At 44.1% G+C, this 19,332-nt stretch overlaps 1 protein-coding gene across 2 annotated transcripts in view; it reads right to left on the reverse strand.

Annotated features, from left to right (window-relative positions):
* The window catches only part of MGST2 (microsomal glutathione S-transferase 2), an 80,212-nt gene that overhangs the window by 48,387 nt on the left and 12,493 nt on the right, over positions 1-19,332 (reverse strand). Inside the window, exon 1 of one of the 2 annotated variants that reach the window (XM_088451442.1) lies at positions 4,061-4,201. The exons of the other annotated variant lie outside the window; for it this stretch is intronic. Within the exon in view, the coding sequence (XP_088307568.1) occupies positions 4,061-4,118 (58 nt within the window). The 5' untranslated portion in view covers positions 4,119-4,201. Of the gene's footprint in view, positions 1-4,060; positions 4,202-19,332 lie in introns of those variants that run through there. 2 annotated transcript variants of the gene reach the window in all.

A 19,332-nucleotide genomic window follows, 5' to 3' on the forward strand; every position in this document is an offset into this window, starting at 1 on the left:
ATGATCATGTTCTTATGCGTTAGTTTTATACAATGCTCTGTATTTATATGCAGATTGATATTACATAATCTCATAGTTTTATTTATAGACATCAGTGTCCAACACAATTTTTACAATCTTTTTATTATTTACAGTTTTGGTGGTGGTTATTTCAGTCACTTGTTTACATTCACCATGGCAACCTACACAGTTCAGCGTGACTAGCTTCAGGGCAGTCCCACAGTGATGTCAGTTCCAGAAGTGATATCAGACCATGGACATCCAGGAAGCCATTGGCATGGATGTTGTTTTCTGGGGTGTAGGTATTCATTTTTTTGTATCCCTTACAAAGGAATTATATCTGAAACAAATGTTCTGATTGACTGACTGATCAATGCCCAGCCCAAAGCCCTGGACCTAGAAGCATGAAATTTGAGGAGTATATTTCTTCCATGACATAGGCACCCACTAAGCAGGGTTTTTTCGAAATTCAACTCCTAAAGGAAGTGAAAAGGGCAACATTCCTTTCCCTGTGCAATGTCCTGCTTGACTCATCGTGGCTCCAGCACAGCTCCATATTCAAATAGGGGAGCCACACCAACTGTCACCCCCAACTGCTGCCAAACATCACTGGCAGTTGGTATGGCTCCTGTATTTGAATACTGAGCTGTGCTGGAGCCCCATCTCTGGAGTAGCCACTAGCTGTGTGATCCTGACATGACTTATGAAGAGACAGCACTGCAAAGAGGTAAAATGTGTTTTCATAGATTCCTCAATAGCCACAGGTGAGGGAGGGTAATGTGTTACTAGAGGTAAGAGAGGAAGATGTGTTACAACAGTAGTGAGAGGGTAATGTGTTACTATAGAGGTGAGGGAGAGGAATGTAAAATGCGTTACTACGGGAATGTGTTACAACACGGGCGAGGGAGGTAAATGTGTTAATACAGAGGTGAGCACCTGCAGAGGCGAGGAAGTGGAATGTGTTAGTACACAGATGAGAGAGGATAATGTGTTACTATAGCAGTGAGGGAGGGGATGCATTACTATAGAGGTGAAGTGTTAAGGTGTTACTGTAGTTGTGAGATGGAAATGGAAACAGTAAACATCTAAGGTCCACCCGGGTGAAGCCAGACACATCATGTAATATAATAAATATATATAAAATATAATATATATATATATATATATATATATATATATATATATATTAAAAAAATAACTTGGTGCTAAAAAAGTGTATACAATATAGAAAAAAAAAGTCCAAATCAGTCCATGGGAATTCAATTCCAATAATGTCTCATAAAAAGTGCATAGGAGAATCCATGTGAAGGACGGCAAAAAGCTCCTTGTCTGGATCCACACCACCTCCTCCTATCTGTAATACAACAAACGACAAAGGCGCCTCCTAGTGCAATAAAGTGCAAATGCCACCAATGTGTGTACAATAAACTGATAAGTGGACCCGTACCAAATAAAAGAATAAATAGGCTTATTTCAGTGTTTTCCCACAGGTACATACGAATTCATACACCGTATGGTTTTTCATCAATTTGGAACTCTTGAGTTATGCAGCACTTCACCATCTGACTGGCAGAACCTATTCTGCCAGCACTCTCTGTCACATCCAGGTCATACAGGATGCAGTATTTCCCAGCCTGCTAGGCCTCAGACCACATCAAAGCCTGTGCTAAAGTCCTGTGATGACAAGACCCGATCAGCTGACTGCAGCATCCAATTGAGTGACAGCCTGAGCCTTCCTGTACCACCTGACTCGAGTTTCTTGTAATATATATATATATATATATTATAATATAATATAATATACGAGGGTTGTTCACAAAGTAATGCCTAAGTGCTTGCAACTTACATTTTTTTATAGATACAGGTTTGAAAATTTGCAGTAAAATACTTTGAAGTCTTAGTAACAGAATGACTCTACTCAAAATATTCACCATCTGTCCTCAAACATTTTCTCCACCTCTGAACCCAAGATGTGAATCCACTTTTGAAAAATTCCAGTGGTTGGTGTTTGACCCAGGAACATATGACGATTTTAACAAACTCTGTCTTCAAAATGTTGACCCTCTCAGAGACAGTATTTGAGAGGACCAAACAGATGAAAGTCAAAAGGGACCAAATCAGGACTCTATGATGGATGTGGCATTATTGCCCACCCCATTTTGGCAATGACCGCAGATGTTGCCATCGAAGTGTGAGGTCTGGCATTGTCGTGGTGTAAGATGACATTTGACAGTGGAATTGTTAACCTTTTTTGCGGATGGCCTCTTTCAGCTTCTTAAGTGTAATAATGTATCGATCACTGTTGATTGATTGGTTTGTTTCCAAGTAATCGATGAGAATAACACCTCGGCAATCTCAGAAGAATGTGGCCATAACTTTATTTACAGATCGCTGTGATTTAAACTTTTTTGGCCTATGTGAACTTGGGTGTCTCCATTGTTTTGATTGGGCCTTTGCTCCTGGGTCATAAAGGAATACCCAGGTCTCATCTCCTGTAATGACATTTTCCAGAAACGTCTCAGGGTTGGCTTCAAAGTTGGTCAAAAGGTCATTGCCACTTCCACCCTCTGGGCCTTATGACCCCTGGTTAAATGCTTTGGAACCCATTTAGCACACACTTTACGATATCCCAAATCATTGATTAGTGTTTCTACAGTGCCATGGCTACATTCAAGTTCATCACTGATATCTATGATGGTCTGATGGTCACACGACGGTCTTTCTAAATCATGGCATCGACTTTGTGTTGGTTCTCTGCTGTCACTGCAGTTGATGGTCTGCCACCACGAGGTTTGTCGCACATGGACGATTCTCCCGATTGAAAAAACTTCATCCACCTTCTGACATTGCTATAGTCAATTGTATGCTCACCATACACTTTTTTTCAGTCTTCTGTGGATTTCTGTAGCACTGCAGCCTTTTTTTTCCAGAAATTCAAAGATGGCTCTTTGTTTCATATTGGATTCCATAGCATTTCTTGGACTACCTAAACAAAAATACATATATAGCTAGCAGACATATTAAACTACAAACTGACAAAGTTTCAAACAAATGTTGCATATTATTTTAGAGTTATGAGCATTTAGGCATTACTTTTTGGACAACCCTCGTATATATACAATACCGTGGTCCAATGAGTAAGGTAACAAGACCTCTCACGTGTGTAAAGTTCTCTATTTCATTCTAATTTCCCGACAGGCTAGAGCAGGTAGACCACTGCTTCCCATCATGGCCATTAGACTGCGTCTCATATAAGTCATACTGTCCCACCATCGGGTGTAAGATGGAGGGGCTAGTGGAAACATGGTCAAACATTGAGGTGTGTAATGTGATCAGATTTTTAAATCTAAAGGGCACATCAGCAGCTGAAAGTTATCGCCAAGTTGTTGAGTATGGTGATAACGTCATATCACAGAAACAGGCACGCCCACCACAGATGACAATTTGTATGCATTGAAGGTCTGATTCAAGAAGACAGATGCATTTGAGTTAATGATATTGCTGACAAAATGAACATCTCATTGGGTCCTGTGCACAACATCGTTCATGAGCAACTGGGGTACAGGAAAAAGTGTTCACGCTGGGTAGCGAAGCAACTTCATTCTTCTTTAGATCATGCAATCATTTAATTTTTTCCTATTGTTATGAATGATCTAGGAACGATTTCCAGTACATCAATCACGACATTGCATTATAATTCTTGGTGTGTATTTTGTATTGTTCTTCTATACTGTATGTCTATCTATCTGGTAAAGTCTATGTATGAATTCCTTTGGATACCTTTGTTCAAGTCACCCTGTTTTTTTTAAAGATTTCTTACCCCTGAAGAAGTCCATTTATGGACGAAACGCGCAGGCTTTCTGGTGCTGTGTCCATACACTAAGCGTGAGGATCTTGCCTATCGAGCTCACACCCGTAAGGGTGGTGTCAGGATTATATCATCACCTCAACTGTATAGTGATTGTGGATACTTTGTCACCTTCTATATGTTGTAAGCAATTTTTATAAAATATGTACTGTTTTTTTTAATCAAAAATAAAAGAAAATGACAATTATTTACTGATCATCCATTGGGCATTTTTCTTGTCGTGTGACCTTTGGTGAGAGATTATTTTCATCCTGGATATATCAGTCTCCACAATTTCACATCTTGAGGTAACCTAGTGGAAAGGACTTGTAGACACAATAAAGTCGACCTACTGATCTTATCATATGATTTTATCACTCTTATATTTTAATATTTTTTCTGTATAGCACCCTCTGGTTTACACACACACACACACACACACACACACACACACACACACACACACACACACACATATATATATGTGTCTCAGTGGTTGCGCATATTAAAACATGCACTGTATGATGACCAATAAGTCTCATTTGAGTCCAGCAATTACACTAATATGGTTTCAGTATTAGAATTTCTTTTTAAACACCAGGCCCTGGTTCTCTTATTCAAGGACAGCAGCTCTCCTTTAAAAAAGGCCGGAATCCAGGTCCACAAATCTATCAATATATAATGAAAGGAGTGCGCTCCATGGTGCAGATAAACACTTTTTTGATGTCACACAATATTGCTAAAAACACACGTCATCGGTATAGTGCTGCTAGTACCTTATTAAAAACAGTGTGGGCTGGTTACCACGTAATGGCTCTCCTCACAGCATGTCCAGGACTGACGCGGTCCGAACAGCAGCGGCCTGTTGCCAGTGTCCAGCGGCGGGGTGTGTGAGCCTGACTGATCCCTGGGACGGTGTCTGGAGTGTAGTCCGGTGGAGTATTTTAAACATACCACGTGGTAACCAGCCCACACTGTTTTTAATAAGGTACTAGCAGCACTATACTGCTGACGTGTGTTTTTAGCAATATTGTGTGACATTAAAAAAGTGTTTATCTGCACCATGGAGCGCACTCCTTTCATTATATATATATATATATGTATGTATATATGTGCGATGGCAGGTGTATAAGAAAGTTCACAGACGCAGGTTTGATGCCAACGTTTCGATGCTCCTTCAATGCATAGTCTTCAGGGTATAAAATACAGTTAACAGTGTGCTAACCTTATAGCTTCCACCAACACCACGGAAAACTAAGCCGGATATCCAGCGCCAAAAAAAGTGAAGTCAGACCTGCGACACGTTGCTATAGTCACACAACAAATTAAAAACAAACATATGCAAATACATACACTTAACACTGATCGAAAAACAATGATCTCATTTGGATATTCATATAGCATGTAATGAGACAGAACCCGAGAAGTAGTTATAAAATATTTTTATCTCCAATAATAACATTTTATAACTACTTCTGGAGTATAATAATATTTTATAACTACTTCTCGGGTTCTGTCTCATTACATGCTATATGAATATAGATTTTACAGCTAGCATAGGTCGTTATTAGGTATTTGGTTGCGACTGTTACTGTATTTGGCCATTTCTGCAGTTGTGGGGCTCTAATGAAAATACAGTCTCACCCTCTGATGTTCAGTCTCCGTGAAGTAATGGGGATTCTGTCCAAGTTTTGCTGTACTGGACTGATCCAGACTGGGCTGGCAGAGAATTGGGATGTGATGCTGTAGCTTGTTTGTGTGAAGCGCTATAATGTGGGGGCACATTTTTGGAGGAGTCGTAATGTTAGAAGATGACCAATTAATCATTTTACACCACTGTGAATGGAATAGTAATAGCAGCTCAGCCAGCAGGACTCTTTTCTACCATATGTTCAAATTCACCAGAGGAAGTATAATAATATATGTGTATATAAATCTATTTAATTGAAATATCAAAATGTAAAACCCAAAACAAAGGGAGCCTATATGAAACCTTGCTGACTTGAAGATAAATCAACAAGCTCCAACAAGCTGTATTATGCTGATAAAGGAAAAAGATCTAATTCATTTAGTTGCTGGTATCAGATTGTCAGTTCTCATGAATGTTGACATGGTCGAAATGTCAATTCATCATGTCTACATGGATGACATGTCGACATGATAGAATCTTGACCTAAAGTCCCTGGTGGCCCAGCGGTCACTTACCTGGTAATGGCAGTAGCTACGTGTCCAGCTCCATCTTCCGAGTTCCAGTGGCCATGTGACCAGCACTTCAGGATACGTCTTATGGAGAGGCGGTCCTTGAGTATTTTACTACTATCCCTTATCCCTAACACACCCCCTAGTGCCTAACCCTAATCCCCCGCTCCTTGCAGCCTAACCCTTACCCACCCGGCAATGCCTAACCCTTGGTATTCTGAAAATTTTGACAATTCACATGTCGACATGGTGCCTGTTGACCATGTGACCTTATACCATCTTTAGGGTATCTTGAAGGGAGATTCAGTTCTTGGCAATGTGCCGCGCACATATTACCGTAGCCAAACAACACAAATTTTACTAGACACATCTATGGAGTGTGAGAGAAATATAGTGATGTTATTTGTCGCAAAGTGCCTTCACCAAACCGTTCCGAAAGCACACTTCTCAACTGTCCCGATTTTGGTAGGACAGTCCCGCGTTTCGGCACTGTCCCCCCATCCCTCCTGCAAGCCTCAGTCCCCTGCAGAAAGGGGGGGAAGGTTGAGAGTAATCTCTCACTGTTCCTCTGCAAATCATTGTACTGCTGGGGACAGCTTGGAAAGCACTGGTCACGCTCCCAGTATGAAATGCACAGCCGCCGTAATACACTCAGCTGGCCATGCACAGCAGGGAGGCGCCAGGCTGGAGAAGCGACACAAACGCTTTTTCCATTTGCAGGGGGCCCACTGAGATTTTGTTACCAGCAGGCGCCCAGCAGATTCCTCCCTGCAGCCAGAGGCTCGTGCTCACTCCTGAGCTCCGACCTTTTGGCTCCAGCAGTGGGTGTAGGGAGAGACGTCATTATGTGTCTCCCACAGTCCCGAGCACAAGGAGCTATAGGATGGTGGTGGGCATAGGAGCGGGTATTCATGTAAGTACAGTGTTGTGTTTGTGTATCCTTATGTGTAAGGGGCACTACTACTGCTGGCATTGTATTGGGGGCACTACTACTGTGATATTGTATAAGGGGCACTACTGCTGTGGACATTGTATAGGCAGGGCAACTAGGGGGGGTTGGAGCTGCGCGTGCACCGGGTGCCGGATCAGGGGCCCATAGCCCCTGCATCCAACAGCGTCGCTGCACCCGGCGGCACAGGGAGGTTCCATTTGCTGGACGCCCACTGGGATTTTATTATCAGCTGGCGCCCGACTCCTTCCCTGCAGCGCAGCGGTAGCCAGAGGCTCAAGTTCTCTCCTAAACTCCAGCTTCCAACTTCCCCATGGGCACTATGGGAGAGACGTCATAGTTCCGAGGAGCAGCCTGGCGGACCGGATGGCGTAGGACACAGGAGCGGGGTTTAAGGTAAGAATTGTTTGTTTGTTTATTCCTGTGTAAGCGGCACTACAGGGAGCATTACTATGGGGGCATTACTATAGGGGCACTGCTGAAGGGGGCATTACTATAGGGGCACTGCTGAAGGGAGCATTGTATACTATAGGGGTACTGCTGCAGGAGGCATTACTATAGGGGTACTGCTGCAGGGGGCACTACTACAGTGGGTATTACAATAGGGGCACTGCTGCAGGGGGCATTACTATAGGGGCACTGCTGCAGCGACTACTACTGTGGGCATTTTATAGGGGCCACTGCTGCAGGGGGCATTACTATGGGGGCATTACTATAGGGGCACTGCTGAAGGGAGCATTACTATACTATAGGGGTACTGCTGCAGGGGGCACTACTACAGAGTGTATTACAAATCAATAGGGGCACTGTTGCAGGGGGCATTACTATAGGGGCACTGCTGCAGCAACTACTACTGTGGGCATTTTATAGGGGCCACTACTACTGTGGGCATTGTATAGGGGCGCACTACTACTGTGGGCATTGCATAAGGGACACTATTCCTGTGGACATTGCATAAGGGACCCTATTCCTGTGGGCATTGCATGTAAGGGCACTATTACTGTGGGCATTGCATGTAAGGGCCACTACTACTGTGGGCATTGTGTGTATGGGACACTACTGTGGGCATTGCGTGTATGGGGTACTACTATTGTGGCAGCACTGTGGGCATTGTGTGTGAGGGGCACTATTGTGGGCATTATGTATAAGGGGCACTACTGTGTGTCGTAATGTGAATAAGTGACACTACTGTGTGGTGTAATGTGAATCAGGGGCACTATGTGCAGTGTAATGTGAGTAAGTTTGTGCTACTTTGTGGGGTCATTTGAAAAGGGGTGGGAGGGCGCAAATTTATAGTTTGAACACCCTAGCACTGGCCCTGGTAATATGTACTGGGGTGTGACACAAAGCCAACCGGCCCAATGTTATGTGCAATGGAGGTGTGGCACGTGGCTATGCCTTCTTTTCGTGTGCATGTTCAAAGTCCTGGTACCCTTATCCCATATGTCGGGAGATTTTCCCGAGGGATTTCACAGCCATCATTAAAAAGTGACTCTCTCTTTTGTCGGCTAGTACACTTCTGTCACAGAACATATTGTAATTAAACCAGGGGTGATCAACTCCAGTGCTAAAGTACCACCAACTGGTCATGTTTTGTGGATGTCTTTAATCATGGACAGGTGAGCTAATGTATTTTGCTAGGTCAGTCATTATCCCTCCTGCTTCCACAGACAGAAATCTTTAAAACATGACCTGTTGGGAAAACTTTATGGTTGAGGTTATGAACCGCTGACTGTAAAGTGTAAACCATTAAAAGGTTCCATAAATTGTGAGTGCAGCTGAATAATAAATAGTAGTAGAAATATGTGTCTGGGGGACAGATAGGAGTATGTATGCATAACAAAATACATAGGGGTAGATGTACTAAGCCTTTGAGAGAGATAAAGTGGAGAGAGATAAAGTACCAACCAATCAGTTTTTAACTGTCATTATTAAAACACAGCCTGTAAACTGACAGCAGCTGCTTGGTTGGTACTTTAACTCTCTCCACTTTATCTCTCTTGAAAGGCTCAGTGCATCTACCACTATGGCTGCAGAATTTTCACTGTGTCTCAGGCAGGATCGTGCAGCCACAGATAGAAAATATGAGTCACAATAATTGGGGGCACGTGTGCTGGGAGAGCTACATACTCTGTGGGCTCAATCCAATTAGGTGTGAGTCCCATCACGGCACGAGTAAGTACAGCTGTATGCTGCACTTACGGACCAAAACCTTTCATTTGGTATATGAAGTGCCCTGCTCAGACAACGGCATCATAGAAATATGTCAGGCATAAAAGTCGTCCTTTTGCTATTAATATATAGATAATAATAAGGGTACATGTGTACTTTACGGACTCATTGCAGAGAGAACCCAGGTGTCCTACACTCATTATTATTATCAGTCATGGTAATGTCTAAATCCCCTTCACGGAGAGAGGACCCTGGCGTCATCAGCTAGTGTCCAGCGTCATTCCCTACCATCCAAGTGGGCATAGAGGGGGAATGTAACCTTGCGGCGAGCGTAGCAAGCCACCGAGCCCGCGAGGGGACAACTTTCTTCTTTGGGTGGGGACAACTTTCGGTACACAAGTACCATTTAAAACATTCATTGGGTTCTCTCTGCAATGAGTCCGTAAAGTATACAAGTACCATAATAGTTGCTATGGGTTCCAGGAGTTTGGTAAATAGTAAATAAATATATATATATATATATATATATACACATACAGGGGCACCGAGAGGGGGGGGGGGGGGCGGGGACAAATGGCCCGGGCTTCCTGAGGGGCACGGCGGGGGCCTGGGTCCAACGCCCCCCCCCCCTCCTCCCTCACAGCAGCCCAGCACAAAGCGTGTGCTGAGCTGCAGTGGGAGACTGCTCATGGCTGCTGAGCAGCAGCCACAGCAGTCTCCTATGCCTGTGGAGGGGGAGCGATTACACTGATTGTGCCCCCCCTGGCTTTGCGCCCGGCTGAGGGGGCTCAGAACGCCCACCACGCCAGCGCGCATCGCCGCTACACGGCGCTGAAATTTATTAATTTTTTTCTAAGGGGGCGTGGCTGCGCCTCCCTCTTGGCGGGCCTGTATATCTGTGTGTGTGTGTGTGTGTATGTATGTATGTATGTATGTATGTATGTGTATATATATATATATATATATATATATATATATGTATGTATGTATATGCTATATTTCTGCTGGAACTCTCCAGAATGCCGTTCCAGAAGTTCATGTGCAAAATGACGCCATCCAGAACGACGTTCTGGAACCGCACTGTAAGCTTTCTTTTTCCTGTAGGCAGCATGGTAAGCGCTGCTTGAGCTGGGGGAACTAATGGCAAGCTGCCCGGTTTGGTGGCATGGGATGTTTGGGAAAGCTGAGGACATACCGGTGACGAGCTGAAATGAGGTGGCCCCGCCCCCGGTAGTGATAAACTTGCATTACAGGCAGCCCATCGGTACCTGTCATAACAACCAGAGTGGCCCGCGGAGGATCTGTCATCGCAATGAGGGCCGACCGAGACATAGCTGACAGCACAGCGATGTGGCCAGTGAGGAGGAGGAAAATGTTGTACTGAGTCACCTCCCAAGTAGTGTAAGTGTCTCCACAGCCCAGGGTCAGTCAGCGTCCCCAGCTGGTGTGGAGGTGCCAGCATTGGCAATCAGATTGTGATGGGACCTGTAGTGCCCCAATATCTGGAGAGCACTAGGTTGCCCAAGCCTCCTCTCTAATAGCGCAGGGAAGTGAACAGCGAGATCCCCCTCCTGGCTTCCCTGGCAGGGTGAGAGGACTATTCTGTATGCCCCCGTCTCCCTGTGTTTAATCACCAGGCCAGGGCTGATCGAGGATCTAATTACACAGTCCCAAGTATTCTGAATTCCTGATTTGTTATCCTGACCATCATTATCACCTCCCAGAATGTGAGGCAGGTCTCCCTATCTATGCTGCTCATATCTGAGTCTATTGGAGCAGAGTAGTTAAAGGATCACTTAACCACAAAATGTAACCTTTCTCATATATGGTATAGCGTACTCCACTGCCGCTCTGCTGGGGCTGTTACCTTCCCAATACTGTTTATGACGTTACTTATATAGCATGCACATATCATGCACGTTCTTAAGATGGTGTCGTAATTGGATGTCATGGGAGGGAGAGCTGATATTGCAGACATTTTGTGCATTAATCAAAGAAGTCCACTGCACATAAAGGTTGTCACTCAGATGCTGCCTGCTTCCTTTGATATCCATTACCCCCCTAACATGGCAGCCAGATGCATGGAAGCCATAGAGAGCATGGGGGACATATTTCACACCAGTTATTTCATGCATATTTTTCAGCTTAATGCACCGATTGATGGGCCACCTCTGCTGTAGCTCCACCCACATTATTCACAGCTCCGCCCACCTTTGTCCCTCCCAGGAGAGCCTGAACCTATTTTCTAGAAAAATAGCACTGTAAACATTATATATATATATATATATATATATATATATATATACACACACACACACACACACACACACGGCCAAAATTGCGGACACATTTTGAAATTAGAATGTTTTTCAACTTTGAATGCTTATAAAAACTGTTTCACTTCACGCAGTGCAATGGTTCATGTATCAAATGAAAGGAAATTTAATGCTGAATACAACACAATAAACAGAGGTCAAATATTTGTATTACAAGGGAAGTTATGCTATTTTCAGTCAGACAAAGAAGCACAGATGCGTGAGATTCAAGAAGCGGATTGTAGTAACAGCTACTACCAGCCAATCGGAATTGTCGTTCTGAGGACCAATCAGCTGTCGTTTATGAGTAGGTGCAAGGTCATTTTCAAAGGTGGGAAAGGTCAGTTTGGCGGTTTCATTTTGCAGAATAAAGTTGGTTATTGAAGTGCAATTACGGTTGGATGTTTGTGTGTATTGTTTAGTGCTATTGACGGTGTAAAAAATAACTACAACAATATCGTCCAGGCAAAGTGGTGACTGGTCACCCAGGAAGAGATCCAGGATTGTGGCGTTATGTGAAAATGGTCTTTCGTATGCAGCAATTGCAAGAGAAGTTGGTGGGAACATCAGGAGTACGAAAGTTTTGTTTACGCTATATGGAAAAACAATCTATACAAAACAAAGAAGGAAAAGGCCGGAAAATGTGCACAACAGCTATTGATGATAGGAGAATAAAACAAATTTGTGTCAGGGACAGATGGCTCTGCGGCCATTAGCAGTGAACTGAGGGCCTGATTCAGTGTTGTTTTCACTGCATAACTTCCCTTGGAATGCAAATATTTGACCTCTGTTCATTGTGTTGAATTCAGCATTAAATTTCCTTTCATTTGACATATAAATCATTGCACTGCATGAAGTGTAACAGTTTTTATAAGCATTCGAAGTTGAAAAACATTCAAATTTCAAAAAGTGGCCGCAATTTTGGCCACCACTGTATAAATATATATATATATATATATATATATATATATATATATATATATATACAGGTTGTGTCTCCCATATCCAAATATTCCGAAATAGGGAATATTTTTGGCATGACTGTGAAAGTGAAACCTTTGCTTTCTGATGGTTCAATGTACACAAACTTTGTTTAAAGCACAATTTATTAAAAATATAGAATAAAATAACCTTCAGACGGTGTGTATATGAAACATAAATGCATTCTGTGTTTAGATTCAGGTCCCATTCCGAAGATATTTCATTATTTTATGCAAATATTCCAAAATACGGAATATTCCGATATCCAAAATACCGCTGGTCCCAAGCATTTTGGATATGGGAGACTCAACCTATGTGTGTGTCTATATATATATATATATATATATATATATATATATAATTAGATAGATCGATAGATTCAGGGCCGGCACTACCATTAGGCAGCTACCTAGGGACGCCGGCCACTAGAGGGCGCCACTGGATCAGCCTACCATAAACATGAAGGATGTCTCTGATCGCAATGGCGTCACAAGGGGGGTGTGGGACGCACCCAGGTGTCACTCACCAAGGGGGATGACACCAAGGAGCAGGCTCCCCCTCAGTGACAGGAGCCGGGTGCTGCAATGTAGCATTAAGTGCAGCGCTCGGCTCCTGTCACAATGAGGGAAACGGCACTGCCCACACCTCCGGCACCTCCCACCACCCTAGTGATAACCACGAGACGGGGTACGCGCCACGAGGCTACGCCCCCTTCCGGAGACCAGACCCCTTCCCCCGAGCCCACGCCCTCTTATACGAGGCCACACCCTCTTTTAGGCAGCCGCGCCACGCCGGGTGTCACTGCGGGGAGGGACGCCACTATCTGATCGAGACATCTTTCATCTACATCATGCTGCCGGAAACGGGTGTTAGACGTAGAGATGAGCGGTTCGGATTCTGTGGAATCCGAACGGCTCCAAACATAGGGGATCCGTGTCCACCCGAACCGTGTTCGGGTGTTCCCCGCCTGACTCGGATCCCCGTTCAGGGCCGAACGGCGGCCGCCTGATGACGGATTCTCGCTAGAAAATCCGAGATCAGGGCTCCTTCAGTGTAGGGCAGAACGCTGTGATAGCGGTCTGCCCTACACAGAACAAACACACAGCCGCCAGCGGCAGCTGTGTGTTTGTTACAGCAGCCAATGAGAGTCACACAGACTCTCATTGGCTGCTGCACGGAGGGAGCCGGCTGGAGCTCACTCAGGAGCTCCGTCTTCCGGCTCCCTCCTCGTCGCATGGCAGCAGAGCGGTTCGGCGGCTGGAGCGGGGATACAGGTAAGTTTTTTTTTTTTATTTATTTATGTGTGTATGGGGGGCCTACTAATGGAGGGGCCTTCTAATGGAGGGCATACTACTGGGGGCCTGCTAATGGGGGGCATACTACTGAGGGGGGCATACTACTGGGGGCCTGCTTATGGGGGGCATACTACTGCGGGGGCCTGCTAATGGGGGGCATACTACTAGGGAGGCCTGCTAATGGGGGGCATACTACTGGGGGTCTGCTTATGGGGGGCATACTACTGGGGGTGCCTGCTAATGGGGGGCATACTACTGGGGGGCCTGCTAATGGGGGGCATACTACTGGGGGGCCTGCTAATGGGGGGCATACTACTGGGGGGCATACTACTGATGGCCTGCTAATGGGGGGCATACTACTGGGGGCTTGCTTATGGGGGCATACTACTGGGGGGGACCTACTACTGGGGGCCTGCTAATGGGGGGCATGCTACTGGGGGCCTGCTTACGGGGGGCATACTACTGGGGGCTCCTGCTAATGGGGGGCATTCTACTGGGAGTCATACTACTACTGGGGGCACTGCATAGGGGGCCCTACTACTAAGGGGGCTGCATAGGGGGCACCACTACTGGGGGCATTGTGTAAGTGACACCACTGCTGGGGGCATTGTGTAAGGGACACCACTGCTGGGGGCATTGTGTGAGGGACACTATTGCTGTGGGCATTGTATAAGTGGCACTACTACTGTGGGCATTGTATAATGGGCATTACTACTGTGGGGTTTGTGTATAAGAGTCACTACTGTGGGCATTGTGTAAAAGGGTCACTACTGTAGGCATTGTGTAAAAGGGGCACTACTGTGGGCATTGTGTAAAAGGGGCACTACTGTGGGCATTGTGTAAAAGGGGCACTACTGTGTGTTGTTGTAACATAAATAAGAGACAGTACTTTATGTTGTAATGTGAATCAGGGGCACTATGGACCTCATTCAGGTCGGTTGAAGCGGCCGCACGGTCGTACGCCACCAATGTTCGCTATACTGTGCATGCGTAAAGTTCGCAATTCGCGTGCGCAAACTAGCCGCTACGATCAGAAATTTCTCTCTCCTTGAACATAGCCAGGTCGGTAGTTTGAGTGACAGATTGAGGCGTTTGTGGGTGGTAAGGGGAAGGTGCTTGAAAACGGGGGAGTGGAGATCCGAACGCAGGCGTGCCTAATTATGCAAACGGCGTTTTATGGGAGTGCATACGGTTTATGGGAGTGCATAATTAACAAAGTAGCGTCATGGCACATGTGACATGGGAGGTTTTTACACTGACATGATCGTAGAGCTTAAGAGAGGGTATGGTCAACCTAAAGCTCTACGACCAGTTCCGATGGTCTTGATTAATCCTTATATGCCCGGAGATGACGTGCAATGCGTACGAGAAGGGGGCGTATTTTTTTAAAATCCGGCCGCTTCCTCCCCTTGGTCGGCCAGCTACCGATACGAACTTAGGGACGCAACTTGTGAGGGAATCATTTGCATATCTGGCCCCTTTTCCCGTACGACCGTGCGGCCGCTTCGACCCACTCTGAATGAGGTCCAATGTGTGGTGTAATGTGAATAAGATGCACTGTGACTCCTTGGGCCGTAGCCCACTATGTAAACAAGTACTGTGATTCTGCTGGCCGTACCCCACTGGGTGGGTGCACTACTTTCATTTCTGCCACTGCTGTGTGGCAGTGTGTCATAGATGTTATACTGTGGTGTCTGTGTCGTTGTGCCGCTGCTTTGTCGCTTAGTAACCTGTCAGCTCACTGCAACCTTTGGCCAATAATGTTGAAACCAATATTATAAGCTGTGATATGGTCTAAATTGACTGGAAATGAATGTTATTGAGGTTAATAATACTCTAGGAAGAAAAAACAGACCAATTTATGTGATTTTAGCTTTTTTTTTGTCAATTTTTGTAAAAAAATCCAAATCCAAAGCCAAAGCCAGTCACCGCAGTTTGGCAAATCCAAATCCGGATGACAAATTAGAACCAAATCCAAATCCGTCAAAAATGGTCCGGCGCACATCCCTAGTTAGAAGGTGCAGTCACTGCTCTCTCTTGCTCTCTGGGTCTCATTCAGACCCGCTCACGAGCACAGGACGCTCGCAAGCGGGTCGATGGTACCCAAATGCGCACGACGTAGGGAGCTCCGTCGTGCGCATGCGCGAGACCCGGCTAGCGACGGGGTAGCCGTCGCTCTGGGTCTCGCACCAAAGGGGGCGTGCTGTCGATGTTGATTGACAGCACGCCCCCTTTGGTGGGCGTGCTGGGGGCGTGGCTGCCAGATGGAGGCGTTCCCTTGGGAACGCCTACCGTCTGGGTCCGGCCCCACTGACATCACTAGTGATGTCAGTGGGAGTGATTTTGGCTCTGATAGAGCCAAAATCACTCCAGGGCTTGCGGCAGCGAGACCCTACCGCAGGGTCTCCGTCGCAAGCCCGATGGTCGCGATGGTCTTGACCATCGCGACCATCATCATGGACGCTCGCATAAGCTGTGGGTGGTAACCCACAGCTGTGCGAGCGTCCATAAGGCCGCTCCAAGTTGAGGCAGGAGGCCCTGATTCAGAGCAAGCGCTCTGGTCAGAGCGTCCAGCTCTGAATCAGGCCCTCTGTCTACTGTAGCTAGTCACATAGGCTCAGGCTGTGCTGTCACTCTTCACACAGACAGCCTGACATCGGACAGCACAGCTCCTGTCCCTTGCTGTTTCCTCCCCTCCCCTCCCCTCACTCCCAGCCAGGCACAGGGTCGCTCCGCCCCTTTGAAGAGACAGACTGAGACGAGGAGCCTGTGTTGGGATGAGAGCTGCAGTTGCATTCTGAAGAGTGACACACTGGTGGTAAGTGCCAGGTGCCTCTGTCAGAAATGCAGACATATGTGCAACTCCCTCCCTGCTGCTGCTGCTGCTGCTGCTGCTGGGGCGCTATCTATCTATCTATCTATCTATCTATCTATCTATCTATCTATCTATCTATCTATCTATATCATATCTATCTGTGTCATACCTATCTATCTATCTACCTCTGTCATATCTATCTATCTCTGTCATATCTATCTATCTATCTATATCATATCTATCTGTGTAATATCTATCTATCTATCTCTGTCATATCTATCTATCTATCTGTGTCATATCTATCTATCTATCTATCTATCTATCTATCTATCTATCTATCTCTGTCATATCTATCTATCTATCTATCTATCTCTGTCATATCTATCTATCTATCTATCTATCTCTGTCATATCTATCTATCTATATCATATCTATCTATCTATCTATCTATCTATCTACCTCTGTCATATCTATCTATCTATATCATATCTATCTGTGTCATATCTATCTATCTATCTATCTATCTATCTATCTATCTATCTATCTATCTATCTCTGTCATATCTATCTATCTATCTATATCATATCTATCTGTGTCATATCTATCTATCTATCCATCCATCTATATCATATATATCTGTGTCATATCTATCTATCTATCTATCTATCTATCTATCTATCTCTGTCATATCTATCTATCTATCTATATCATATCTATCTGTGTCATATCTATCTATCTACCTCTGTCATATCTATCTATCTATATCATATTTATCTATCTGTGTCATATCTATCTATCTCTGTCATATCTATCTATCTCTGTCATATCTATCTATTTATCTATCTATCTATCTATCTCATATCTATCTCTATCATATCTATCTATTTATCTATCTCTGTCATATCTATCTATCTATCTATCTATCTATACATAACTATCTCTATCTATCTATCTATGCATATCTAGTGTTCACTCTAGCTAGAAAGGGCAACGGCGCGCGTCCGAAAAGGGGGCGTGGTCATGAAAAGGGGGCATGTCTATAAGACGCATCCCCTTTTCGTCATACTTGGGGGCGTGCCCGGCACTTACGGACACTACGGGCAGCCCCCAAGAGCTGCAGAAAGGGAGAATAGATGCCGGGCATCTATTCTCCGGTGGTGACCGGGTCACCGCACGTTTCTCCACCCGCAGGACACTGCGTCCCGCGGGTGAGGACGGCACCCGCAGGCTGTGAGGGCAGGGCGCTTTTTGCCCTCCTCCTGGAGGGCAGGGTGCTTTTTGCCCTCCAGAGGGAGGGCAGGGCGCCGCGCCGCACTAAAACAGCCTAGCGGGAACGCTACATATCTATCTATCTCTGTCATATCTATCTATCTATCTATCTATCTCTATCATATCTATCTATCAATCTATCTCTGTCATATCTATCTATCTGTCTATCTATATCTGTCCTCCTATCTATCTATCTATCTATCTCTGTCATATCTATCTATCTATCTATCTATCCATCTCTATCGATCGATCTATCTATCTATCTCTGTCATATCTATCTATCTATATCATATCTATCTGTGTCATATCTATCTATCTATCTACCTCTGTCATATCTATCTATCTATATCATATCTATCTGTGTCATATCTATGTATCTATCTACCTCTGTCATATCTATCTATCTATCCATCTATATCATATCTATCTATCTATCTATCTATATCATATCTATCTATCTATCTCTGTCATATCTATCTATATCATATCTATCTGTGTCATATCTATCTATCTATCTATCTATCTCTGTCATATCTATCTATCTATCTATATCATATCTATCTGTGTCATATCTATCTATCTATCTATCTATCTATCTATCTATCTATCTATCTCTGTCATATCTATCTATCTATATCATATCTATCTGTGTCATATCTATCTATCTATCTCTGTCATATCTATCTATCTGTCTATCTATATCTGTCCTCCTATCTATCTATCTATCTATCTATCTCTCTATCTCTGTCATATCTGTCTATCTATCTATCCATCTCTATCGATCGATCTATCTATCTCTGTCATATCTATCTGTGTCATATCTATCTATCTATCTATCTATCTATCTATCTATCTATCTATCTATCTATCTATCTACCTCTGTCATATCTATCTCTCTATCTATATCATATCTATCTGTGTCATATCTATGTATCTATCTACCTCTGTCATATCTATCTATCTATCCATCTATATCATATCTATCTATCTATATCATATATATCTATCATCTATCTATCTCTGTCATATCTATCTATCTATATCATATCTATCTGTGTCATATCTATCTATCTATCTACCTCTGTCATATCTATCTATCTATCTATATCATACCTATCTGTGTCATATCTATGTATCTATCTACCTCTGTCATATTTATCTATCTATCCATCTATATCATATCTATCTATCTATCTATATCATATCTATCTATCTATCTATCTATCATCTATCTATCTCTGTCATATCTATCTATCTATATCATATCTATATGTGTCATATCTATCTATCTATCTATCTATCCATCTATATCATATCTATCTATCCATCTATATCATATCTATCATCTATCTATCTCTGTCATATCTATCTATCTATCTTTCTCTGTCATATCTATCTGTGTCATATCTATCTATCTATCTATCTATCTATCTATCTATCTATCTATCTATCTATATCATATCTATCTGTGTCATATCTATCTACCTCTG

This window comes from Taudactylus pleione, unplaced genomic scaffold (genome assembly GCF_031769625.1).
Source record: "Taudactylus pleione unplaced genomic scaffold, aTauple2 ptg000548l, whole genome shotgun sequence".
NCBI lineage: Eukaryota > Metazoa > Chordata > Amphibia > Anura > Myobatrachidae > Taudactylus > Taudactylus pleione.